General features: G+C 39.9%; 1 protein-coding gene across 5 annotated transcripts in view; it reads left to right on the forward strand.

Annotated features, from left to right (window-relative positions):
• dync2h1 (dynein cytoplasmic 2 heavy chain 1) overlaps positions 1–27,434 on the forward strand; it is a 493,185-nt gene that overhangs the window by 37,908 nt on the left and 427,843 nt on the right. For all 5 annotated transcript variants that reach the window (XM_063054085.1, XM_063054084.1, XM_063054086.1 and 2 more), the window contains exons 6-17: positions 111–229; positions 4,608–4,749; positions 6,969–7,201; positions 12,379–12,513; positions 12,598–12,711; positions 13,487–13,598; positions 13,693–13,817; positions 13,941–14,116; positions 15,182–15,377; positions 15,533–15,628; positions 21,689–21,850; positions 23,409–23,507. In XM_063054085.1, coding sequence (XP_062910155.1) covers positions 111–229; positions 4,608–4,749; positions 6,969–7,201; positions 12,379–12,513; positions 12,598–12,711; positions 13,487–13,598; positions 13,693–13,817; positions 13,941–14,116; positions 15,182–15,377; positions 15,533–15,628; positions 21,689–21,850; positions 23,409–23,507 — 1,709 coding nt within the window. The remainder of the gene's footprint in view (positions 1–110; positions 230–4,607; positions 4,750–6,968; positions 7,202–12,378; positions 12,514–12,597; positions 12,712–13,486; positions 13,599–13,692; positions 13,818–13,940; positions 14,117–15,181; positions 15,378–15,532; positions 15,629–21,688; positions 21,851–23,408; positions 23,508–27,434) is intronic.

Below are 27,434 nucleotides of genomic sequence, written 5' to 3' on the forward strand. Positions count from 1 at the left end.
TGGTTAAAATTATATGGTCTGAAAGTCTCTAGCCTAGTGTCAGTTTCTAGTCTATTTAACCCATGTGAAATGTGACCATTAATACCATGCAAACATTTATGTTTTGAAAGGAATTCTTGAACCCAGTGATGAATTTCAGTTCTGGGCAGAAGTTGCTGCAAGCAGTGGTGAAACAGCCAAAAGGGAAAGGGCTCAGCTTTTTCAAGAACTATTTAAACCAATTACACAGGTTTGTTTACTGATGCAAAATTTTACAAGCTGAACTGTCAGTTAAGATGTTTTCTACTTTTCAGATCCGCTCCTACTGTCTAACCCCTTACCATAAGCCTTTAGTTGTAGGCACATATGCCAAAAGAAAAGGTTTCTTATTATGTGCCTATTTTATGTTCTTCATAATTTGATATACCTCATTCAGGTTACCATGAGCCTTCTCTGCTGCAAAGAAAACAAATCCAGCCTCTCTCATTTTCCCTCATAGCTGAAACAGTGCATTTCAGACAACATTCTGATGAATCTCCGCACCCCTTCCAAAACTAGACCTAGCGTATCCCTGACTGACCAGGGTTGGGCTCGCGTGAGCCTGTTGGCTGCAGCCGGCTTGTCTGCCCTTGAAGGCAGGACTGGGTTTCCTGAAGGCTCCAGGTTACCCTGAACAGAATTCAGCCCCCTCATTGTGCACAGGTCTCAGGAGAGTCCGGAGGTCGGAACACCGAGCCGAAAGTATACCCTCTTGCAGTGAATGGACAGTGCCTTCCTTCCAGTTAACAGAAGGGTTATGCTGGGCTCTCATCCCCCAGGATATCTCAACCCCCTAGCGTGGGTTGAAACTCAATAGCAAAGTCGTCTGGTGACAGTCCATCCTGTTAAATCTTCATCAGAGCCTCGGCTGGCTCCGACAGGGTGATGGAACACCTTGCTCATTTTGGCTATGAATTCCTCTGAATCCGAGCAAACCTCCAACCTTCACTCCCAATGCAAGGTGGCCCAGGCCAGAGCTGTTCCAATCTGAAGAGAGATTATGAAGGCCAACTTTCCACGCTGCATCGGAAACTGGGACAACTGGAGTTTGAACACTAATGAGCATTGAATGAGGAAGCCACAGCAAGAGTCCTGATCACTGTTGAATCACTCTGGGGTTGGAAGATGTACTGGCTACATAGTGGGACAGGCTGGCTCTCTGGAGTGACTCTGGCCTCTGCTTTGCAAAAGTTGACCAATGGCCACCTGGAGGTTGTGAGTCTCTAGGCTCTGTCTGGAAATATTTTCACTGTGGCTGGCCATGGCGGGTGAAAGACTCTGATAGCTGTCACAGTCCATACTGGCTCAATCATACGGTGATGAGAGTCTTTGATGAGGGTGGCTGGGACCCAAATGCTGGAGTATCCGAGGCTAGGATTGACACATGGTATCAAACTGGATCAAGAACTGAACACAATACAAATACGAGATGATATCACTAGTAGGGCTTACGACTGAGCAATGAGGCTCTGTTCAGGTGCTCTTTAATTACAGGTTTCTCCCGCCATCCAAAGGTAGAGCGTTCCTATGAAACGGTTCGTAAGCCGGAATGTCATAAAGCGAAGAAGCAATTACCATTTATTTATATGGGAAAAATTTGTGAGGGTTCGCAGACCCAAAAATAACCTACCAAATCATGCCAAATAACACATAAAACCTAAAATAACAGTAACGTATAGTAAAAGCCGGAATGATATGATAAATACACAGCCTATATAAAGTAGAAATACTTCTCTACAATTATTGCCGCACTGTTCTCCGTAGCGAAAATCTCATGCAAGCGCTCTCAGCAGAAACACTCTCTCCAGTAACCTTTAAGCTATGAAGCTGCCAAATCATACCAAATAACGCAGAAAAATACATAGCCAATATAAAGTAGAAATAATGTATGTACAGTGTAGTATCACTTACCGGAATTGGGAAGACAGCACTGAGCACACTGGTGATGGTGTGTTACGCTGAGTCGTCGGAGGTTTGGGTGGTGCAGTGGTCCCCAACCTCCGGGCAGCCGACCGATACCGATCAGTGGAGAATGCAGCGGTAGCCGGGATGCACCCAGCACATCTTTAAGAAAAAAGCCGAAATAAACAAGCTAATTAATTAGGTGCCACCCAACATTTACGTGCCGGGCGACACCTAATTAATTAGCTTGTTTATTTTGGCTTTTTTCTTAAAGATGTGCTGGGTGCGTCCCGACTACCGCTGCTTTCTCCGCGGCAATGTATCGGTCCGCAGTCTGGGGGTTGGGGTGGTAGGATACTGGGGTGTCATCTCATCATCGTCTGTTTCCATCAGGGCAGGCAGGTCATCTTTTTCTATGTCTGCCTGCCTCGATGTTGAAGGTCGATGTTTGTTGTCTGCTGTGGCTGATGTGGAAGGCTTGAAAAACAACAGTATGCTTGACTGCTTAGCCTTGCGCATTTTTCTATCATACAGTTCTTTGTAAGCACTCAAACCATCCTGCAAATACGCCCTAAACCGACGTACCCTTTCAAAATTAAAGTCGTACTTTTCTGCAATCATTGCAGCGAAAATCTCACGCAGTTGCTTCACTTTCAGTTCCTGGACGACTTCACTTTCGGTCCGTTTGCTACTGCATTGGGTTTCGATTGTTATCCTTTCCTCTTCCAATTGCATCAGCTCTTCATCTATCAGTTCTTGGTCATGGGATGCTAAAACATCTTCAGCATCATTTTCGTCAATTTCCACAAGCCAAACTCACTTTGTCCTTGCTTCGTTCACCACAATCGAAACGTTTAATTATGTCTAGTTTTACGCTAAGTGTAACATCCTGATGAGCTCTTTTAGGCTTTTCCGATACCTTAGAACTCATCTTTCTAACGGTTGCTCACAGGCACGTGTTTAAGCAATGCTGGCGAGAATGCAGTTCTGAATCCGGGGGAGGAGCTTGGCTGCTTGGGGTGCACTCTGCCCTTTTTTTGCGCGCTGCCTTTTATCGCGCGCTGCTTTTTCCGCGCGCTGCCTTTTTCACACGCTGCCTTTTTTCGTAACAGTGAAAACACCTTCTGTTAGTGAATACAGGTAACTAATGTAGGTCTTTCGTAACAGTGAGGTTTCGTAAAGCGAACGCTCAAAAAAGCAGGGGACACCTGTACTCAATTCTCAGTGCCAAAACATGATTGCCAATTAACAGAATGGTCCTGAATCTTTAAAGGTGTTGCGCTAGCTATCCATACTACAGAGGGTTATAGTGTCTAAACCCCGGAAGCTGGTGCAGTTGGTTGTGTGTCGTAACACTACCAAGACGGAATATGAGATGTGCTCCTCCAGCCTGAGATTGGTCTCATCATGGCAGTAGAGGAGACCATGGACCAATATGTTGGAATGGGAATGGGGATTAGAATTACATTGGTTGGCCACTGGGAAGTTCTGCTTTCTGCAGATAGAGCAAAGATGCTTGACGAAGCAGTCTTCAAATCTACATCAGGTCCCACCAATGTAGAGGAAGTTGCATCGAGAGCACTGGCTACAGCAGACAACCCCAACAGATTCGCAGGTGAAGGTTACCTCACCTGGAGGACATTTGGAGCCCTGATTGGAGATGAGGGAGGAAGTGAATAAGCAGGTTTAGCACTTCTTTCGCTTGCAGGGCTAAGTGCCAGGAGGAAGATTAGTGGGGAGAGACAAGTGGACAAGGGAATAATGGAGAGAGCAACCTTTGCAGAAAGCGGAACGTGATGGGGAGGTAAAGATGTGGTTAGTGGTAGGATCCTGTTGAAAATCATGGAAGTTGTGGAGAATGAACCACTGGATGCAGAGGCTCATGGGTTGCTGTTGAAGATAAGTGGAACTCTATCCCAGTTAAGGTGGAAGGTGGATGGGGTGTGGGCAGATACTCTGGAAATGAAGGAGATGTGAGTGAAGGCAGTGTCAGTGGTTCCCTGTTCTTTGAAGAAGGATGACATCTCTTGATGTTCTGGAAAGGAAAACTTCAACCTGGGAACAGATGAGGTGGAGACGAAAGACCTGAGAAAAGGGAAAGGCATTTTTATAGGATACAGGGTAGGAAGCGGTATAGTCAAGATAGTTGTGGGAATCAGTAAGTTTATTAAAGATATCGGTAGATAGTTTGTCACCAGAGGTGGAAACAGAGAGGTGAAGAAAGGGGTAAGAGGTGCCAGAAATGGACCAAATGAATTTAAGGGCAGCGTGGAAGTTGGAGGCAAAGTTGAATAAATTGACAAGCTCAGTGTGAGTGCATGAAGCAGCACCAATGCACTCATTTTTGTGTCAATTGCAAATTTATGAATCATGTCTCTTACATTTGCATTCAGATCATTAATATATAGAAATAGCAAGGATCTCAGTACTGATTCCTGTTGCATACCACTGGTCACCGGCTCCCATTCAAAAAAAACCTTAACTGTCACCCTCTACCTTCCAACCCTGGTCTATTTCCAGTTGAATTTTCCAAATTGTGCTAAATTCTATGAGCTGCTTTCTGATCAACAAATTTCTTCCCATAAGCAGCTCTCTTCTTTAGACACTGATTTAGTAATGCTATTGACCCTTAAAATCTCAAACTACTTTAAAATTCTTTTAATGTCTTTATTTTGTTTTCTTAACAGTACAACAATTTGGATGCACTTTCTTTGGCTGATGTAGTGGATTTGGTTGAGACTACTCGTGATACTGTAGATGATATATGGAGGCAAACTGAGCATGATTTTTATCCGGAGTCACGCATGCACCATCTTCTAGATGTCATAGGTACCGTGTAGAAAGAGCAGCAGTTTGCTAAAACACACAGTTTATAGAACTGTATCTATGTTTGGATGTTAATTTTTATTTGTAATAAGAAATCCTATTCATACTGTATCTACAAGTTAGAAGTTTTGATAAAATTTCCCATTTATATTTAGATAAACAGTAAGAAATTGCTTGTTCCTAATATCTCCTTCCATCTTAATATTAATGTAGCTTGATGAAATATTGCTATAGTGTGGAATAGTTATGTGCTTTTATATTTCAAAAGCTTATTACATACTAAAATATGATTGAAAATATCTGTAATGTTGTAATTTTGTTTTAAAAGTAATTTCTAATTTTAGAAGGAGGTGTTTAATGATGAAGTAAGATTTAAAAATATGTGATTTGAGTCCTGAACAGAATTTTAAATGATGAGCATTCTTACATAACCATGTTATTCTGACACTTGATGTCATTTATTGAAATGAAGATTTCTAGCCATTGTTGTGTGTTCCTGAGATCTAGTTGCTGCACAAACTGTCTGCTGAATATAAACTTTCAGTTTCTACAGAAGTTACATTTTATGCTGCTTGATGCTTAGCTTAGAAAACACATAAGATGTAATACTTCAGAAAACATGTTTAAGAGTGGCCTGGAAAGTTCCTCCGTTTTCCAGTTCCTTTATCTGTTCCTATTGACACTTCATCCAGGTATGCTTTTCATTATTCTTGAGTTTTACTAATCTCTTTAAGATGACACCACCATTACTTTTGCCATTCCTGCTTTTCATCCTTTCACTGACATTCTGTTATTCTCTCTCTGCAGCATTTCACCTATACTTTCTCTGCTCTGAAAACCTTAAACTCTTTTCAGTTTCAAATGGAAGGTCATTGAACTGAAACATTAACATTTCTCTCTTCATTAATGCTGCCTGACCTGCTGAATATTTCCAGCACTTTATGTTTTTATTTCCGATTTCTAACATTTTGAAGCAGAGAGGCATGGAGTCATACTGCATGGAAACATGTTATTTGACCCACTGAATCTGTGCTGACTATCAAGCAGACATTTACACTAATCCTGTACATCAACTCAGCCCATGATTTTGTCACTTGCGCCCAAGGGGAAATATACAGTGACCAATTAACTTATCAACCCATATGTCTTTGCGATGTGGGAGGAATCCAGAGCACTTGGTGGATATACATTTTAGCCACAAAGAGCATCAGAGGTCAGAAATGAACCCAGATCTCTTTAGCTATAGGAACCCCAGTCTCTCCTCCATTTCCCACAAATTTGCCCTCCTTAAAAGGGTTAGGGTTCCGCTTGTCTTCATCTACCACCCCATGAACCTCTGTATCCAGCGCATCATTCTCCATAACTTCCAGCATTTCCAACGGGATCCAACCACTAAACACATCTTTGCCTCTTCCTGCTCCACTTTCTACATGGCTTCCTTATTCACTCGCACCTCCCCACTGATCTTCCTCTTGGTACATTTCCCTGCAAGTGTAGCAAATGCTACACCTCCTCCCCCACCAATTTTGAGGGCCCCAAACACTCCTTCCAGGTGAGACTGTCAGAGTTATCTTTTGTATACAGTGCTCCCAACACAACTTCCTCTACATGGGTGAGACCCGATGCAGACTGTTGAACCTCTTTGTTGATCTTCTTTGCTCTGTCTGCCGCAGAAGGCGGGATCTCCCAATGGCTATCCACTTCGATTTGACTTCCTGTTCTCATTTTTATATGTCTGTCCATGCCTCCTCTACTGCCAAGATGAGTTTAAGCTCGGGTTGTAAGAGCAAAATCTCATATTCATCTTTGTAGCTTCCAACCTAATAGAATGAACATTGATTTCTCTAACTTCTGGTAATTTCCCTCCCCTTTCTGGTTATCCTCTCCCCGCTTCTCTTCTCATCACCTGCTCATCCCCCCCCCTTCCTTCCTTTCCTTTCTTCCATGGTCCACTGTCCTCTTCTATTAGATTCTTTCTTCTTCAGCCCCTTACCTCTTCCACCTATCCTCTCCTAATTCTTAATTCATCCCTCTACCCCACCCGTCCACCTTCTGCTTTACCTTTTATCACCTATCAATCTTTTCCCCTTGCTCGAGGTTCATTGGCATGTGGCTTGGCAGAGAATATGCAGGCAGTGATGTTTCCATGCATCCTCTGCACCTGTTGGTGGCAGTTGTTGTGAGTATGGGATAATAATATTACATTATTTTCTTTTCTTTAGGAAATGCTTTGGGTAGATTTGTACAAAAAACTCTAATGCAGTTAAACTTATGGAGCGATGCTTTCCACATTGTGAAAGAAAACCTCAACTCTGGCATTATCATCTGTGAGCAGTGGGTGTCAGCATGTGATCACCTGACTGGACAGTTTTGGCGACGATATACGCCTCATCTATGGAAAAGTGAGAAATATTATCCAGAATTGTTGGGTAAACTTGCCAAAAGACTTGAAGAGGTATAGTAATAAATCTCTCTTTGTTGTTTTTGAAAATGGTATTACTTTGCTATTACTCTTGCACATTATTATGATTAGAGTGAACCACTATACGTAATGTTTAAATTAGCAATCACGATGTAACACTGCAAATGTAGACGTAGAACTTGGTTTACCATGTTTTAAATCTGTTAAAAAATACTTTGCATTATTCTTGCATTTTTTGTGAAAATCTCATAAAAGATCAAAATGTTCATTGCAGGGTTTGCAGAAAACTACTGTCCAATTATGTAAGGCAATGAATTTTCAGCACAGCATGTTCTGTTGCTACAATAGGAGTTCACATGCTGCCTGCGTTTTGTGTACTAGGAGTGATGTCTGCAGCCAGCTTTTAAAGGGACATAGAATAATTTAGGCAGCAGTGTTCTAGCCACAAAGGAATATTCCTGTTTAATCTTTTGATGCTGTTCTATACGAGGGTATGAGGAATGCATAGACAACCTGAAGAGAGAGTATCTACAGGAGATTTGTTCAGGATTACTGCTTGATACTCCTGGTGGGGGGGTTATCAGATTGGGGTATTACACTGCAGAAGATAACAAATCTTAGTGAGGATAAAGTATGTGAGTGTTTATCCTATAAATAGCATGGGTTTTCAGGGAACAAGGCAAGTCATATTTGGTTGTTCTATGAGTAAGTAACGGCTGTCAGTTCTGTTGAAGTCCTTTGGGGGTTAAGTTGGTCTCTACATGGTGCATGCACCTTCACCCTCTGACCTATCACTCTAGTTTCCATTCCCCTTCCAAACTAGTTTAAACCCACATCAATGGCTCAAGCAAGCCTGCCCACCAGGATATTAGTCCTGCTTGAGTTCAGGTGTAACTAGTCCTTTTTGTACAGGTTAAACCTTCACCAGATCCACAAATCTTAAATCCTGCTCCCTACATCAATTCTTCAGCCACACATTCATTTGCCAAAACATCCTATTTTTACCCTCACTGGTATGTGACACAGGCAGCAATCCAGGGATTACCACCCTTGAGGTCCTGCTTTTCAGCTTGCTTCCTTGCTTCCTATATTCTCTCTTCAGTTCATTATCCCTTTTCCTGCTTATGTCATTGGTGCCAATATGTACCATGACTTCTGGCTGCTCCCTCCCCCTCCCCTTTCAGAACACAGTGGACCCAATATGAGTCATTCTTGACCCTGGCACCTGGGAGGCAACCTATCTGGGAATCTCCTTCACTTCCACAAAATCTTTTGTGTATTCTCCTAACTGCTGAATTCCTTATCACTACCACTCTCCTCTTCATCTCCTTTCCTTCCAGACTCAGTGGCAGAGAACTGGTCACTGTGGCTTTTCCCTGGTAGGTTCATCCCTCCCCCAACAGTATCCAAAGCAGTATACTTGCTATTGAGGGGAACGGCGACAGGTGTATTCTGCACTTTCTGCCTATTCTCTTTCCCTCTCCTGATAGTCACCCACTACCTGCGTTCTGCAACTGAGATATGATTATCTCTCTGTAGCTCTTATCTGTCACCTCCTCGTTTTCCTGAATGAGCTGAAGTTCATCCATCTCCAGCTCCAGTTCTTTAGCATGGTCTGTAAGGTGCTGCAGCTGGATACATTTCACGCAGATCTAGTTATCAAGGAGACTGGAGGTCTACCAGATCTCCCACATTGGACATGAAGAGCATACCACTGACCTGGGATCCATTCTCGCTATTCTAGCTAGGCACTAATAGCCAAAGAAAGAGAAACTTGACAGAAACCTCAACCTAGCCTCTGCCTCTCCTAGCCGAAGCCTTTTGAGCCAATGCCTCAGTTCCCGGCTCTTAACTCTATCCCACTCCAACAATGGTCACTTCACTTATATCTAACTTTTTATTATAGGCCCTTGTCAAGTGCCTACTAACCCAAAGAATTTCAATCTCTGCAGAAAGTCCCAACAGGCCTTGCTCGTATTTTAAATTTAGTGCTTGAACTCCACAAGCAACTGTCTTCAATCTCCACAGAAAGTTCCGACAGGTCCAACTCTTTTCCATCTCCCGTAATTTTTGATAATCTTCACAGTCCACTATACCACCTATTTTAGAGTTACCTGCAAACTTACGAACCAACATGCCTTGCACATTTTTATCCATATTGTTAAACAGATGACATGCAGTCGTGTAACCAGAACCAACCACTGAGGCACACAACTTGTGAAACAGTTTCCACCTTCACCCTTTGCTTCATTTCATCAAGGCAATCATATATCCATTTAGCCAGTTCTCTCCGGATTACAAATAATCTCACTCTCCAGAGCCTACAATTTGGATTATCAAAGGCTTTACTGAACTCCATTAGGCTTTACTGAAATCATGTGAAGTTGTGGAAAAAGTTATTTTCACACAAAGTCCATTTGGATAGCACACCATCCGCTAACCTATAACATGAAAAGTCAATCATATTCTGTTTGGACTATTGCAGAAAACTTGGATCATGTAGATGTGAGAATCACTGTTGGTTATTTCTGGTGCAACTAGGTTGGTGAATGCAGAATTGGACTGGTATTCACTGAATTAAATCGCATACTCTCTGCTTTATATTGTACTCTTTGGGTCCTCAATCCACAGAACTGATCATGCCCTGCAATGGCTCCCTCTAATTTCCCCTGCCCAGTGTTTACACCCCTGCAACTCACTGGTCACCCAAGGTTCTGATCTCCACCGCACCTTTGAGCTCTGACCCTGTGAGCACAAATCTGTCCTCCACTGAGCCCTCTTGACCTTAGCACCAATAGCTTACTGAACAATTCAGTCCTAACCCCGAATGGTTTCCAGCAACTGGTATTTTTGCTCTCCAGTCCAACAACAACCTTGCACTCAATGTTAGTAAGACCAGGGAATTGATTGTGGACTGCAGAAAAGGGAAGTCGAGGGAACACACACCAGTCCTCATTGAGGGGTTGGCAGTAGAAACAGTGAGAAATTTCAAATTCTCAGAAGATCTATCCTGGGCCCAACATATTGATGCTATTTTGAAGAAAGCACACTATTGTCTATATTTCATTAGGAATTGGAGAAGATTTGGTATGTCAGCAAAGACTAGCAAATTTCTCCAGATATACTGTGGAAAGCATTCTAACTGGTGGTATCACCACTGTCTGGTATCAAGGATTGCTCCATCATGGGTATTAGCCTCCTCACCATCAAGGGTATCTTCAAAAGGTGATACCTAAAAAAAAAGGTGGCACCCATCGTTAAGGGCTCCCATCACCCAGGACATGACCTCTTCTCATTACTACCATCAGAGGGGATACAGGAGTCAGAAGACATACATCCAATATTTTAGGAACAGCTCATTCCCCTCTGCTGTCATATCTTTGAACAAATAATAAACCCATGAACACTACCTCACCATTTTTGCTCTCTTTTGCATGACTTATAAATTACAATATTATATATATATGTATTTATATTTCATATTGTAATTTATGGTATATTTTATGTATTACACTGTACTGCCTCCTCAAAATAAATTTTGTGACCTATGTAAATGATTATAAACTTGATCCTTTAGATCTTAGACCCAGCGGCATTTATGGTAATGCACTACAGTTTCTAAATCAATTTACTTCTTTGGAGGAGAAGTTGAAAAGGTCTGTTCCTTAGTAGAGATTTCAGTTTATATTTTCATAATGGTCATTTTGGTTTGGAATGGCTTTAAAAAAGGGGTAGCTTGTTTAGAAAATGGAGAGACATATGTTGATTACTTTATTGTAAAAGAAGCATCCACCAGTTGGGTTTGCTAGTCCAAGAGCAAAATGTCATCCTGGGGTTGCTTTTAGTATCAGAATCAGGTTTATTATCACTGACTTATGTTATGTAGATTGTTGTTTTGTGGCAGCAGTACAGTGCAATGCATAAAAATTACTATATATTACAAGAAGAATATATAAAAAATAAATAGTGCAAAAAGAGAGCAAAATTGTGAAGTAGTGTTCATAGTTTATTTAAACATCTGATGGCCGAGGAGGAGAAGATGATCCTATAACTTTGAGTGTTCTCGTCAGGCTCCCGTACCTCATTGATAATGGTAATGAGAAGAGGGCATGTTGTGAAAAGTAAAAGTCATTCATGATGGATGCTGTCATCTTGAATCATCACCTTTTGAATATGTCCTTGATGTTGTGGTAGCTAGTGCCCATGGTGGAGTTGGCTGAGTATTCAACATTCTGCAGCTTTTTCTGATCTGTGCATTGGTGCCTCAACACCGATGGCAAGGCAACCAGTCAGAATGCTCTCCATGTACATATGAAGAAATTTGTCAGAGTCTTTGGTGACATACCAAATCTCCTCAAGCTCCTAGTGAAGTATAAACCACTAACATCCTTTCTTTGTAATTGCATCAATATTTGGGCCCAGGATAGGTCTTCAGAGATGTTGACACCCAGGAACTTGAAGCTGCTTACCTTTCCACTGCTGACCCATCAACAAAAATTGCTGTGTGGTCTCGCGATTTTTCCCCTTCCTGAAGTCCAAGCTTGACCTTACTGACAATGAGTGCAAAGTTGTTGTTGCAACCCCCCTTAACCAGATGATCTATCTCACTCCTGCATTCCTCATCACTGTCTGAGCACAGTAAATGTGTTAAGGAAAGTTTGCAATAAGGATTCAATATTGAATGCCACCGTTTAATTGTTTCTTGTTATAGTCTTATGTAAATTTATCCTAAATGTTCAATGAATTAAGAAAAATAAATGCAATTTACCCAGTCAATGGGTCTAATTTATTTACATATTTCATTGACCTTTTACCTACTTTTCCTTCATCAACCATTTTATTTTGGCTGAACTCCTGTTGTTTATTATTGTAGTACAGTTCTTATTTTTAGATTTAGTAGCTGAAATTTTTACCCTCTAAGAAGTTGTAATTGAGGTAAAGAATATTTTATCATTCAGTGTTAAAATGAATGAAGTGAAAGCATAGAGGAATAAAAGTTCAGGATGGCAAAATACCCACTGGAATTATTTTGCCACATTGAGGAAACTTGCAACAAATGGGGTGTGGTTGCTATTATAACTTGTAGTTTTAAGTATTCTGGACTAGATTCAAACTAATACTATACTCAAACAAAGCTTATAAAAATCTAATTGGAAAACCAAAAGAAAACTAATTTTACTATAAACATGTTATTTTGTTTTTTTATGTAGATACAAACTAATCGAAATGTCCATGAGAAGATTATGCGGCTGTTACCAGCTGGAGAGCAGCAATTGCTTCACAATGCCCAAGTATTTGAGCCTTTTGTTGGACTGAATCCAGTTCAGTATAATCCTTACACTGAGGTTTGTTATAATTCATCTCTTAATTTATACATGCTAAGTATTATTTTCATTATCCATATAATTTATAGTTATTCAATTTTGCAGCCACTTTGGAAAGCTGCTGTAACACAGTTTGAACGCTTACTTGCTCCATCAGAACAGAAGGTTGCAAACAAATTGAAAGTCTATATTGTGGAAGTTAAAGACAATCCCCAACAGGTAAAATAGTGAAACATTTACTAATTAATTCAAATTAATGTGAAACAGAAAGTGGTTAAAAAACAATTTGTTTTCTAATAATTTGCAACATCAAAGGACCACTAGTCCTGATTGTTTTTCTTTAATCTCTTACTTTTATTTACCTATCTAGCCTAATGTTAGCAAGAGAGTCTAACTTAACCTCTTATCCCTTTTTCACAACTTTCAATGTAAAGAAGTTTCTCTTATTCTGCCCTTTCTGTATCAACTATATTCTTCTGTTTCAGTTAGCATCTGACTTCTTTTGCCTCTTACCTTCGTGGATTTATAGTTACCATACCAAGACTAATTGATTAATTTTATTCTTCAAGAGTGTTTTTCACTTTAAGAGGTGGAAATTTGCCACACATCTGGCAAGTTTTAACATGTTTGGCTCTTCCACTCATGCATGCAAACTTGTCAACACCATTCCGGGGAAATACAAGTGGAACTATTGACATTTTTTCACAAAATAAGTTTCATTTCACACTCAAATTTCTAATCTAAAAGATGATTTTATCCTGTTTCTTTTCCAAAATTTAGAGATTTATAAGCTACTCTCATTAAGCAATAAATATTCTTGAAACAATCTTGTGAACTCCCAGCACCTTCCTTGTCAATCAAATCTCACAATCATGCACTTTTAACTAACCTATCATTCTGCCTTCTTTCTTCTTTCTCTTGCACATAAGAGGCTTTCTGCAGTGAGCATTTTTAACAGTGGACTGATGTATCATGTAGCTTATTTTCCATCAAGCTTCTGCAGGCATTTCAGAAATACCAAGAATTAGTCAAAAGGCCAAGTATCAGCGAGGAGCTACTTTCAGAGCGTGAAATGTTGTTGGCAAAACTTACAGAGTACATTAAAGGTAAGGGAAGCACAAACATTTCTGAAATACAAACACATTAAATAGTAATTGAATAGGAAATTGGTGTCTTCATTGATGTTACATTTTGCATTAGGCATCCACACTGATTTTGAGAGTCGGCGATGTGGTATTCCTGGAGAACCTTCAGGCCCTCTTTCAGGCAAAAATCTCCCTGAGGTTGTCAATAATATTGTTTGGGTTAGACAGCTAGAACTAAAGGTAAGCATTTAGTCATAGAGTGTTTACATTTTGCTTTACAAAATGTTAGATTAGATTACTTTAAGTGGGGAAAGAGGTAAGGCAAACTATATTGCAAACATTAAACATGTTCTTTTATTTTAGGCTGCAGATACTGTAAAGGTTGCTGAAACTTTGCTGCATGACTTGTCAGGATTTCAATCATTTTGGCGAAATTGTAATGAACTTTTGGACCAGTTAAGGACCTATGAACAAGAACAGTTTGATGACTGGTCAAGGGAAATACAATCATCCATATCAGATCCCACATCTGGTGTCAGGTATTACTGTGTTGCATGCAAACAAAGTAAGATAGCACTGAATAGAGTAATAAAATAATGCCTTTTTTCTCCTTGCTGACAGTGACAAGCTATTCCAAAGTCAAAGTTTGTTTTTGCAAGTTGTTTGGCTTCCAGTTTTATTGTGTGGACAGAGGATTGTTCTTCTGATAAGAAACTTAAAAAAAATCACGTAAAAGCACTTAACATAGTCAGGTTATGTGAGTGGTTTGCATCCCTGTAGTTATTTTCCATGTTTTTCCGACCATGATTAGCAGTTCCAGAGGATATGGAATATGTTAATATAACTTCCTGCTGAGTTTAAGCTCTCAATGGTGTAAAGGCAGCAGCAATTAGAAGAATTATAAAGGTTGATTCAATTTTTCATTGGGAAGAGATTAATTTCACTGATTATAAATTTACCATTATTAGTCAATGCTTGCGTGTTTTAGAGTCATAGAGTCACTGTGTCAAAAAGCACAGAAATAGAAATATAAACAGAAAATGCTTGAAAATCTCAGCAGGTATAGCAGCATCTGTGAAAAGAGAAACAGTTAATGTCATAGGCCTGAGATTCTTCATTAGAACTAAGATATGACAGTAATAGACACTCAGGTGATGTCTTCCAGATCCAACTGCCCTCCAGTTGGAAAAAAAAATTCTTCCTCACATCTTGTCGTAATCTCTTAACCATTCTGTAAACCTATGCTGTCTAATTTTAGGCACCTCTGTTTTGTGGAAAAGTTACCTGTTATCTATCCTAACTACACTCCTGATAATTTTGTATACCTTCATCATGCCACTACTTCAGCTTCCTCTGCTCCAAGAGAATTTGTATAAAGTTAGTTATAAGTCTACAAGTTTTCTTTTCTGCATTAGTCGTATATGGCTTTAAAAATACCAGTTTTCAACTTCTATAATTTATACAAATAGTAAGAATTTAGCTCCAGTTTATGAAATATTTCATTAGGGATTTTTTGTTGCTGTATAAAGGTGTATATAAATGTGTACATATATACACATATATACAACATGTAACCATTGCCATTTTTATGTCATTTGTAATAGTTTACAAGCCCATGGTCGAATTATAGAGTTGGATCACTGTGACGGGAAGTTGAAAATACATTACTCAGATCGCCTTGTTTCTTTGTTGAGAGAAGTACGCCAGCTTTCTGCTTTGGGTTTTGTCATTCCTAAAAAAATCCAACAAACAGCAAATACTGCTGAGAAGTTTTACAGACAAGCAGTTATTCTCAAACAAGTTAGTACTGCATTTTCTTGTTCGATTCCCTTTTACAGTCACCCTAATCATGCTTTCCTCTTTTTACCTTTTTCTTTTAACTGCTTTCTAGATAATTAAAAATTAGAGTGAGAATCCAAATTTTAATGTTAAATATGCTTTATTTTCTTTTACAGGTTGCGCACTTTTACAATACTATTGATCAGCAGATGATTCCTAGCCAGAGACCCATGATGCTAAACTCTGCTTTATCCTTTGAACAGATAATAAAGGTGAGAGAAAATAAGCACATAATATTTACCCATTAGTTACATACAGTACTTGCAAAAGTCTTAGGCATATATATAGATAGAGCTAGGGAGCCTTAGAGGTTTGTACAGTACTGTAGTAATTCTATGTTTTGCTCTGTACTACTGATGCAAAAAAAACTAATTTCGTGACCTTTGTGAATGATTTTGATATGGGCAAAAGGTAACAAACTGTGCAAATGCAAAAGGAAAGAAATAATAAACATAAATAAATAAGTAATAAATACCAGGTATATGAGATGGAGAGTTCTTGAAAGTGAGTCTATAGACTGTGAGAACATTTCAATGATGGAGTGAGTGAAGTTATCCCCTTTGGTTCAATAGCCTGATGGCTGAGGGTAATAACTGCTCCTGAATCTGATGGTGTGAGCGTTGAGGCTCCTGTACCACCTTCTTGAAGGCAGCAGTGAGAAGAGAGCATGCCCAGGGTGGTGAGGGTCCCTGATGGTGGATGCTGCTTTCCTGAGACAGCACTTCGTGTGGATGTGATCACTGGTGGGGAGAGCATTACCCATGATGGACTGGGCTATAGCTACGACTTCTTGTAGGATTTTCTGTTCAAGGGCATTGGTGTTTCCATTCCAGGCTGTGATGCAGCCAATCAATATACTCTTCAATGCACATCTATAGAAGTTTGTTAAATTTTTAGATGTCACGCTGAATCTTCGCAAATTCCTAAGAAAGTAGAGGCGATTTTTTTTTTCATAATTGAACTTTTGTGCTGGGCCCAGGATAGGTCCTCTGAAATAGTAACAATGAGGAGTTTAAAGCGGCTAACCTTCTCCACCTCTGGTCCTCTGAGGACCGGTTCATGAACAAATGGTTTAATGACTAACACTGCTGACTTACGAAAGAAAAGATACTGTGTCCTTTTGAGAAGAGATAGGGAGAAGAGAGAGGGATGGTGGTAGGGGGTGGTGGACTGAGGTGGAGGTTAAAGTGTGCTGTGATGTACTTTGTACTTTCGGACTTGGGTGACTGAAGATGAGTATCATTGTGGAGTGGTACCCAGAGAATAGAATCTTGATTGGAGTAGGTGCAGAGGTAGGGGATAGAGTGGGAATAGTGGTGAGATTGCAGCTTGGGTTGTGAGATTGTTTGTGTTAGTAGATCATTAAGTAGTGGGATTTGGTGTAATTGAGGGAGTTTAGCAGAGCAGGTAAATAAAAGTCAAAAGAATGCTACCAGAGTTCATTCTCATCATTAAGTTGGGAAAATTTCAGTGCACCCTCGTTAAATAGTGCAGATGAGAACATAGTTTCTCTGGGAGTGCCTTCTGATGAATGCTTCTTGTAACATTGGGCTGGATCAACTGCCTTCTTCATGCCATGTGTTCTTCTACCATAGGACATGCAAGTTCATATTTACTTTCTGAGGCTGTCTAGTTGTCAATATCCTGCTGGTCTCATTGTGCTAACATGTTGCTGACTCACTGTTGGATGAGTTGAAGCGGTCCTTGAATGGATTCTGGGCCACAGATAGCAGAAGTGCAGCCTAGCCAACAGACAGGAAAGACATTTGGCACCTTGAACTGCCAGACACTTCTTTGCACTTTCCTGCTCTTTCTGATGATATTTAGAAACACCTGAAAATATTTAATTAATTAAATTGAATCAAAGAAGAATTCATTCAAAATTAATTATTAACATTATTATCAATTAAAATAAATTCATAAAAGAACTTGATTTCCATCACTCTGTAGATAGATAATTGGGCAGTAAAGGCATAGAGTGATACAGGCCGAATGCAGGCTGATGGGATTAGCATACACTCAGTGGCCATTTTATGAGATATACCTGTACACCTTCTCATTAAAATGCAAATATCTACTCAGCCCATCATGTGGCACCAATCATGTAAAAGCATGCAGACATGGTCTAGAAGTTCAGTTGTTCAGGCCAAGCATCAGAATGGGGGAAAAATGTGATCTAAGTGACTTTGACCATAGAATGAATGTTGGCATCAGATGGGCTGGTTTGACTATCTCAAAAACTGCTGATTTCCTGGGATTTTCACACACAACAGTGTGATGTTCACACAACAGAGAATAGTAGAAAAAACAAAAATCACCTAGTGAGTGGCAATTCTGTGGGTGAAAATGAGAGGGGTCAGAGGAGAATGGCCAGATTGTTTCAAGCTGACAGGAAGGTGAGAGCAACTCAAATAACCATGCTTTACCACAGCGGTACACACAACGTGCTGGAGGAGCTCAGCAGGTCAGGCAGCATCTATGGATGCAAATAAAGAATTGACATTTTTGGCCGAGGCCCTTTATCAAGACTGCTATCACAACTTACAACAGTGGTGTAAGAAGAGCAGTCCTGAATGCACAACATGTCAAACCTTGAAGTGGATGGGCTACAGCAGCAGAAGACCACAAGCATACACTCAGAGGCTACCTTATTTTTTACAGTGGCCACTGCATATAGATAGGCATCATGGTAGGTATGGACTGCTGGGCTGATTCCATGACAGTCCTTTTTTTACAGGAGGTTGGTAACCTCCATTGAAATGAATAGGGCTGCATTAGGTATGACTAACGTTAAGACAAAAGGCCAGATACTAAGAACTTAAGTGAATACCCCTGAGCTGAATGGAGGAAATAGCTCCATGCTATATATTAATATTTTTCAGCCTTTATGTTTTCAAAATGTGATTTGTAGAATTGTGAATTATTTATTGTGTGATATTCGGAAAAGCTTTGCAGGCAGCATTATGTGTTAAGCTACAAAATCAAACTTGTTTTTTTTTGTATATATTCCTGCTGCTGATATTCACCAATATTGCAAGGACAGCCTGTTTTCTTTATGGTAGTGGTCGCCAACCTTTTTAAGCCCAAGGTCCCCTACCTCAGCCTTAGCGAAAGGCAAGATTGACCAACTAAATTGTTTAGTCACATTCATGGGCACCGGGCAGAAAAGACCGGAAGTAAAACCCCACAACCCGGAAACAACCTCTCTTTACAAACAGCTTTCAGTAGCTGGAGTATTGCTATATTATCATTATCCTAATTAGTATTACTTATTTTTATAATGCTCACATTACAACAGTATTTGTGTATTTATTTATTTATTTATTTTTTTCGGGATCTACTGGGAAAGTCTCAAAAGATCGACCAGTTGGCAACCACTACTTTATGTTAACAGTGATCAGTGAAAAGGTTGAATTTCAACAATGTTAATAAATAGCATAAATAATATCAATTTTCTTAGTGATGTTAACATAGATAAATATTCCAGCCTGCATCAAGGTAGCAATCTAAACAAAATTCATCGTTTAAAAGTAAGTGGATATAGGACCAGAAGATGTAGTATCGTTGTGGATAGAGTTAAAAAACTGGTAGGGGAAAATGACCCTGATGGGATTTATATATACTCCTCCAAAAAGTAGCCAGGGTGTTGGGTACAAATTATAACACGAGATAGAAGTACAAATTATAACACGAGATAGAAAAGGCATGTGAAAAGGGCAATGTTGCAATCATCATTAGGGATTTCACTGTACAGGTAGATCAGGAAAATCAGGTTGGTGCTGAACTTCAAGCGAAGAAATTTGTAGAATGCCTACGAGATGGCTTTTTAGAGCAGCTTGTGGTCGAGTCTGTTAGGAAAGGGCAATTTTGGATTGGGTGTTGTGTAATGAACCAGATTTGATTAGGGGACTTAAGGTAAAGAACCCTTAGGATGCAGTGATCATAATATGATAGAATTTAGCTTGAGAGGAAGAAACTAAAATCTTATGTATTGATATTGCAATTGAGTAAAGCTATCTACAGAGACCTGAGAGAGGAGCTGGTGAAAATTGATTGGAAAGGGACATTAGCAGGGATAACTGTAGAGCAGCAATGGCTGTCGCTTCTGGGTGTAATTCAGAAGATGCAGAATCGATTCATCCGAAAGAAGACGAAGAAGAAGAAGTGCTCTAAAGGGAGGATGAGGCAACTGTGGCTAATAAGGGAAGTCAAAATGAACATAAGAGCAAAATCGAGGCATACAATATTGCAAAAATTATTAGGAAGCTTTTAAAAACTATCAGAAGATAACTAAAAGAGCATTAGGGAGAAAAAACATGAAATAGGAATGTGAGCTAACCAATAATATAACAGAGGATGAAAGTAGTAATGGCACAAACAGAGGTAGTAAAGGCAGACAAAGAAATAGCGGTTGAACTGAATAAGAATTTTGCATCAGTCTTCACTGTGGAAGACACCAGCAGTGTGTGAGAAATTTAAGTGTCCCAGGGCAGAGGTAAGTGTAGTCAGTATTAACGAGAAGGTGCTTGGGAAGCTGAAAGGGTCAAAGGTGGTGGATAAGTCAAATGAACTAGATGGGGTGCATTTCAGGGTTCTGAAAGAGGTAACTGAAGGTATTGTGGAAGAATTAGTCACGCTTTTTCGAGAATCATTGGATTCTGGAATGGTTCGGAGGACTGGAAAATTATAAATATTACAGATAAGGTGAAAGACAGGAAACTAGAGGTCAGGTAGACTGTATTCAGTGATTGGCAAAATTTTAGAGTCCATTTCGGGGTATTTGGAGGTGCATGATAAAATAGACCAAAGTCAGCATGATTTCCTTAAGGGGAAATCTTGTCTGACAAATCTGATTTGGATAGATTAGGAGAATGGGCAAAGATATAGCAGATGGAATACATTGTAGGGAAGTGTATGGTCATGCACTTTAGTAGAAGGAATGAAGTGTAGTCTACTTTCTAAATGGTGAGCAATTTCAGAAATTGGAGGTGCAAAGGGACTTTGGAGTTCTAGTGCAGGATTCCCTAGAGGCTTACTTGCAGTCTTTGTCGGTAGAAAGGAAGGCAATGCAAAGTTTGTGTTTATTTTCAGAGGACTGGAATATAAAAGCAAGGATACAATGCTAAAGCTTTATAAGATATTGGTCTCACCCCATTTGGAGTATTGTGAAATGTTTTCGATTTGAACCAAGAACAGATAAGCTGCATTGGAGAGGATCCAGAAGAAATTCACAAGAATGATCCCAGAATAGAAGGATTAATATATGAGGAGCATTTGATGGCCCTGAGCCTTTATCCACTGGAGTTTAGAACAATGAAGGGAATCTCACTGACACCAATCAAATATTGAAAGCCCTACCTAGAGTGAATGTGCAGAGTATGTTTCTAATAGTGGGAGATTCTAGCACCGGAGGGCAAAGCCTCAGAAAACAAAGATGTCACTTTAGGACAGAGATCCAAAGGAATGTCTTCATCAGAGGGTGATGAATCTGTGGAGTTCATTACCATAGACAGCTGTGGCGGCCAATTCATTAAGTATCATTAAAACAGTGGTTTCTAGGATCTTGATTAACAAGGGCATCAAAGAAGGCAGCATGATGGGGTTGAGAAGGAACTTAGATCAGCCATGATCGAATGGTGATGCAGACTAGATGGACTGAATGGTCTAATTCTACTTTTGTGTCTTATCCCCTTGTAAAGTTGTCTATAACTAAATGCCTTTAGTTCAAGGTATGGGGTAGGAGAATTACTGAGTATTGAACAAGAATTTCTTCAATCAGACAGTCATTTAAATTTATAAATCACCTTTTGAGGGAGCGATAGAGGCTGATACAGCATTTAAGAAGTATTTAGATGAACACTAGATGTGCCATCGCTGTGGGCTGAGTTATGAAAAATGGAATTAGTACAGAATGGTATTTAATGGCTGGCATGGTCACAGAGAACCATAGTGCTTACTTTCTATATTGTATGCATTAAGTTGTATTCTATGATCAGGTGACTGAAAGCTTGGTTAGAGACAGAGAGCTTTTATGTAGATAGCTGTGAGGAGCTGAGATATTTATTGCAAAGATTTTTGATACATATTATATGAACCTAATATCTGTTAATCTACTTAACTTGCAGTTGGCACACAGCTTTGGCTAATGTCAGCTATTGACTAGGTAGTTACTGTTCTCAGGTCTTTTTTAGTAGCTCTAGCCACTCTCTGCTTGCATAGTAAATAGTCTGGGATGTAGTGATATGTGCAAATATTTCACCATCTTTAATTAGAACCCAAAAGCTGGAACCAAAGAAACTGGCGGAAGAATACAGATCACTTGGGATAACCCCAGAGAGCTGGAGGCCTATATTCAGAAACTTCACGCTGCAACAGAACGGCTTACCACAGAGAACAGAAAATTGAGGAAGTGTCATACTGATTTCCATGATAAGGTAAGAACATGAAATATAGAATAGCTGAGGCTTTTTTTTTAAGCACTATCAAGCCCACTTGTTCCATATTTCTCAATTATCTTAAATCAATGCTGTTGAAAAACTATATTTCAAATATTCCTACTAATATAAAAGTCAGTATTTAAATTAATATTGTTCTTTTCCTCTTTTCTTTGGGAATATTTGCAAACATTGATATTGCTCACTGTAATATTATGCCAAATTATTTATGTACAGAAAAAGAAAATGGCTCAAAGATACTGGACTATTCAGCACTCCAAAGAACAACCATGTCCTTTTAGCCATTTCAACATGTAATATGACAAACTATTGTAATATTGTTTTCATTGCAGTTTGCCCATTCAGCTTTATTTTATTTCTGTGTAAATGATACACATTTAACTATGTGACCAATGAAATAAAGTTCTTGAAACACATTGATTCACACATTTCAATACTTCTTACATTTGATAACTGGGAAATTATATAAGAATTATTCACCTCTATTTTAAATGCATGACAAAAGTGCTAATTATTGAGAATATCTTTATGCAAACCTGCTATCATGCCTTACCACCTGTTAAAAAATTTCTGGAAGCATACCTGGGCACATGTACTATAAGAGCTCCTCTATTGTGTCTCAGTGATAAGCTGGGAAGTGGCTTCCAAAGAAAGTTTGATCCCAGAACTATCGGAAAGAAAGGCAATGGTCCAAAGGCAGGCAGCTGTGAACCTTGGCCGCTTACTATTTAGGAATGCATTGAACCCCTTAGCATCAGTTTTTGGTAGTTAACCTGTATGATTAATCTACTTGTCTCTTGGATTTAATTCCCAGAATTGGAGTCCACAAGTGGTTATTTTGCATGTAGTATAAATTTGGGTGGTGAGTAGAGATACATTTCTACCAAAGGAAGTGTAAGGCGCTTCATCCCTCTGCTAGCCTGCAGGTCACCTTTGGGCAAGGTGTAGCACCTGATTAGTCCTTACCGATCAGGGTCATGTAAAGCCATGGGAGCAGGCAGTAGATGGTCATATGAGCAGCTGGTGTAAATCACAGGTCTTGGTTATGCGACCACTGCTGCCAGGTGGGCAATCTCTGAAAAGTATTGATAATGGCTGGGATTACCTATCTTGTAAAGAAACTACCCAGAAGAAGGCAATGGAAAATCACTTCTGTATATAAATTTGCCAAGAACAATCATGGTTATGGGACCATGATTGCATAAGTCATATGACATGGCATACAATGAAGATGACAGTGATAGATTCTGGAGGCATTCTGGAAAGACTCATCTTTTATTCAGAAATTATTGAGTAAATTTTAGACAGAAAATACTGGAAAATACAGGAGGTTTGAAAAGTGAGAAATAGAATTAATATTTTGGATTACTAACCTTTGACCAGTACTTCATACTTCCTATTTAGCCGCATTTTAAAGTTTCAACACATCACATATATTTTGTCTGCCTTTTTTAGAAATTACAAAAAAAGTTTATAAGTCAAATAATTAAAATACAAATTAACAATTTTGTTGTTTTGAATTTTGGTAATTTTGCAGGTTGTAGCTCTTATGAACATTGACCTACTTCGCCAGCAACAACGATGGAAAGATGGTTTGCAGGAACTCAGATTCATTTTCTTCACCCTTGAATCACAGGTGTATTGAGCAGGCCATTTATGGCATTGTTATCTGATACCTCATTCTTAAGAATAATTTTTATACGATTGCCTAAGATTTTCATCATTTTTAGTTGGACATCACACAGGTTTTTTCTTCAGATCTTAATTTTGTTACTAGATTGTTTTATGTATCAAAATAATGACTTTCATTCTTGTAAATATATTTGAAAATGTTTAGTCAACATTCATATGCTGTTATGGTATTGTAATGTCATCCCAAGTCAAGTTTCTGCTCTGATGTCCTCTCCAGTACCAAATTTGACATCCTGTACATTTCTTGCCTCTACTCACACTTGTTTCCATTTGATGCAAATTTTCATCCATACCTGTTGTTATCTGCAGACCACAATTTGTCATTTACAGTGTACAATCTCTCTCTCGCTCTCGATCACATGCATGCACACACACATACACACACACTTCTCTTCCTTGCTTTCTTCTACACTCACTATTTTTCTCTATCTTTCTCTCAGATCTTTCTTTGTCTTGTTTATACGCACTCTCACTTTTTGTCCCTGCTTTTGATTATGCTTTTCCCTGCTCTAGCCTCCTTCTCTCTTGTTCCCTGCATGACAATCTTAATACTTATATTATCATTGATTGTATTGACTTTGGAGAAGTTAGGGCAGTGGACTGGGAACAAAGCTTTTATACTGGATAGAGGGGAATGCTTTAGAACTCAACATGCTTCAAAGGAAAGAAGTTTAGAGATTCTTTGATACTAAGTTTGCTCAATAGGATCAAGCTGAAGGAAGCAACAGTTAATTGGAGTTGGGTGTTAAGGGCAAAATAGAATTTTTGAAAAGCCTGTTGGAAACAATTTGAGTAGAGATATTGAGCTAACAACTTTGAGTATAAACATGATAGTTTAATAAACACTGGCATTGTGTCATCCTCAATGCTAGGAGTATCATGAACAAAACGGATGAGCTTAGAGTGTGGATCAGTACCTGGAGCTATGATGTTGTGGCCATCACAGAGACTTGGATGACTCAGGGCAGGAATGGTTACTTAGAGTGCCAGGCATTAGATGTTTCAGGACAGGGAGAGAGGCAAAAGAGTTGGGGGCGTGGCACTGCTGATTAGAAGTAGTGTCACGGCTGCAGAAAAGGAGGAAGTCATGGAGGGATTGTCTCCTGAGTGTCTGTGGGTGGAAGTTAGAAACAGGAAGGGGGTCAATAACTTTACTGGGTGTTTTTTTATAGACCACCCAATAGTAACAGGGACATCGAGGAGCAGATAGGGAGACAGATTCTGGAACGGTGCAGTAATAACAGGGTTGTTGTGATGGGGGATTTTAATTTTCCCAATATTGATTGGCATCTCCCTAGAGCAAGATGTTTAGATGGGGTGGAATTTGTTAGGTGTGTTCAGGAAGGTTTCCTGACACAGTATGTAGATAAACCTACAAGAGGAGAGGCTGTACTTGATCTGGTATTGGGAAATGAACCTGGTCAGGTGTCAGGTCTCTCAGTGGGAAATGTTCAGGGGATATTTGCGTGGTGTTCTGCATAGGTACGTTCCAGTGAAACGGAAAGAATAGTAGGGTACAGGAACCGTGGTGTACAAAGGCTGTTGAAAATCTAGTCCAGAAGAAAAGAAAAGTTTATGAAAGGTTCAAAAAAACTAGATAATGATGGAGATCTAGAAAATTATAAGGCTAGCTGGAAGGAGCTGAAGAATGAAATTAGGAGAGCCAGAGGGGGCCATGAGAAGGCCTTGTTGAGCAGGATTAAGGAAAACCCCAAGGCATTCTACAAGTATGTGAAGAGCAAGAGGATAAGATGTGAGAGAACAGGACCAATCAAGTGTGACAGTGGAAAAGCGTGTATGGAACTAGAGGAGGTAGCGGAGATACTTAATGAATACTTTGCTTCAGTATTCATTACGGAAAAGGACCTTGGTAATTGTAGGGATAGCATACAGCGGACTGAAAAGCTTGAGCATATAGATACTAAGAAAGAGGATGTGCTGGAGCTTTTGGAAAGTATCAAGTTGGATAAGTCATCAGGACCAGATGAGATATACCCCAGGTTACTGTGTAAAGCGAGGGAGGAGTTTGCTGAGCCTCTGGCAATGATCTTTGCATCATCAATGGGAATGGGAGAGGTTCCGGAGGATTGGAGGGTTGCAGATGTTGTTCCCTTATTCAAGCAAGGGAGTAGAGATAGCCCAGGAAATTATAGAATAGTGAGTCTTACTTCAGTGGTTGGTAAGTTGATGGAGAAGATCCTGAGAGGTAGAATTTATGAACATTTGGGAAGGCATAATATGATTAGGAATAGTCAGCATGGCTTTGTCAAAGGCCTGTCATGCCTTATGAGTCTGATTGAATTTTTTGAGGATGTAACTAAACACATTGAAGAAGGTAGAGCAGTAGATGTAGTGTATATGGATTTCAGCAAGGCATTTGATAAGGTACCCCATGCAAGGCTTATTGAGAACATAAGGAGGCATGGAATCCAAGGGGACCTTGTTTTGTGGATCCAGAACTGATTTGCACACAGAAGGCAAAGAGTGGTTGTAGACAGGTCATATTCTGCATGGAGGTTGGTGACCAATGGTGTGCCTCAGGGATCTGTTCTGGGACCCCTTGGTTATTTTTATAGATGACCTGGATGAGGAAGTGGAGGGATGGGTTAGTAAATTTGCTGATGTCGCAAAAGTTGAGGGTGTTGTGGATAGTGTGGAGGGATGTCAGCGGTTACAGCAGGACATCGATAGGATGCAAAACTGGGCTGAGAAGTGGTAGATGCAGTTCAACCCAGATAAGTGTGAGGTAGTTCATTTTGGTAGGTCAAATATGATGGGGGGGGGAGTTAGTATTAATAGTAAGACTCTTGGCAGTGTGGAGGATCAGAGGGATCTTGGGGTCCAAGTCCATAGGACACTCAAAGCTGCTGTGCAGGTAGACTCTGTGCTTAAGAAGGCATACAGTGCATTGGCCTTCATCAACCGTGGGATTGAGTTCAAGAGCCGAGAGGTAATGTTACAGCTATATAGGATGCTGGTCAGACCCCACTTGGGGTACTGTGTTCAGCTCTGGTCACCTCACTACTGGAAGGATATGGAAGCTATAGAAATGGTGCAGAGGAAATTTACAAGGATATTGCCTGGATTGGGGAGCATGCCTCATGAGAATAGGCTGAGTGAACTTGGCCTTCTTCCTTGGAGTGACAGAGGATGAGAGGTGACCTGATAGAAGTGTACAAGATGATGAGAGGCATTGATCGTGTGGATAGTCAGAGGCTTTTTCCCAGCGTTGAAATGGCTAACACAAGAGGGCACAGTTTTAAGGTGCTTGGAAGTAGGTGCAGACTAGATGTCAGGTAGGTTTTTATAGAAAAGAGTATTGAGTGCATGGAATGGGCTGCCAGCGACGGTGGTGGATGCGGATATAATTGGGTCGTTTCAGAGACTCCTGAATAGGTACATGGAGCTTAGAAAAATAGAGGGCTATGGGTAACCCTCGGTATTTTCTAAAGTAAGTACATGTTTGGCACAGCATTGTGGGTCAAAGGGCCTGTACTGTGCTGTACTTTTCATTAACCGATACAACAAAATTGTCAAGTCACTCAAACCATCAGCATAAGTACTTTATTAAAGGCTGCAAGCTAGCATTGACTGTGTGCTTAAGAAGGCTACGGTGCATTGGCCTTCATCAACCATGGGATTGATAATAAAAGGGAAATTGCTGGAAATACTTAGCAGTCAGAAGCAAGAAACAGAGTAAACTTTAGTCCTATTACCCTTCTTTGAGCTGAAGCATGAACTTCAGGCAAAGTAGGAGCTCTCCTTATCAGAGTTCTGTGCTGAACCCATTTTTTTGCGTTAAGCATATTAAAAAGATTTTCTGTTCTAAGCAGAACCACCATTTCAGACCAAAGACCCTTCAAAGTTGGGA

Source organism: Mobula hypostoma, chromosome 7, assembly GCF_963921235.1.
Source record: "Mobula hypostoma chromosome 7, sMobHyp1.1, whole genome shotgun sequence".
In the NCBI taxonomy this organism is placed as follows: Eukaryota; Metazoa; Chordata; class Chondrichthyes; order Myliobatiformes; family Myliobatidae; genus Mobula; species Mobula hypostoma.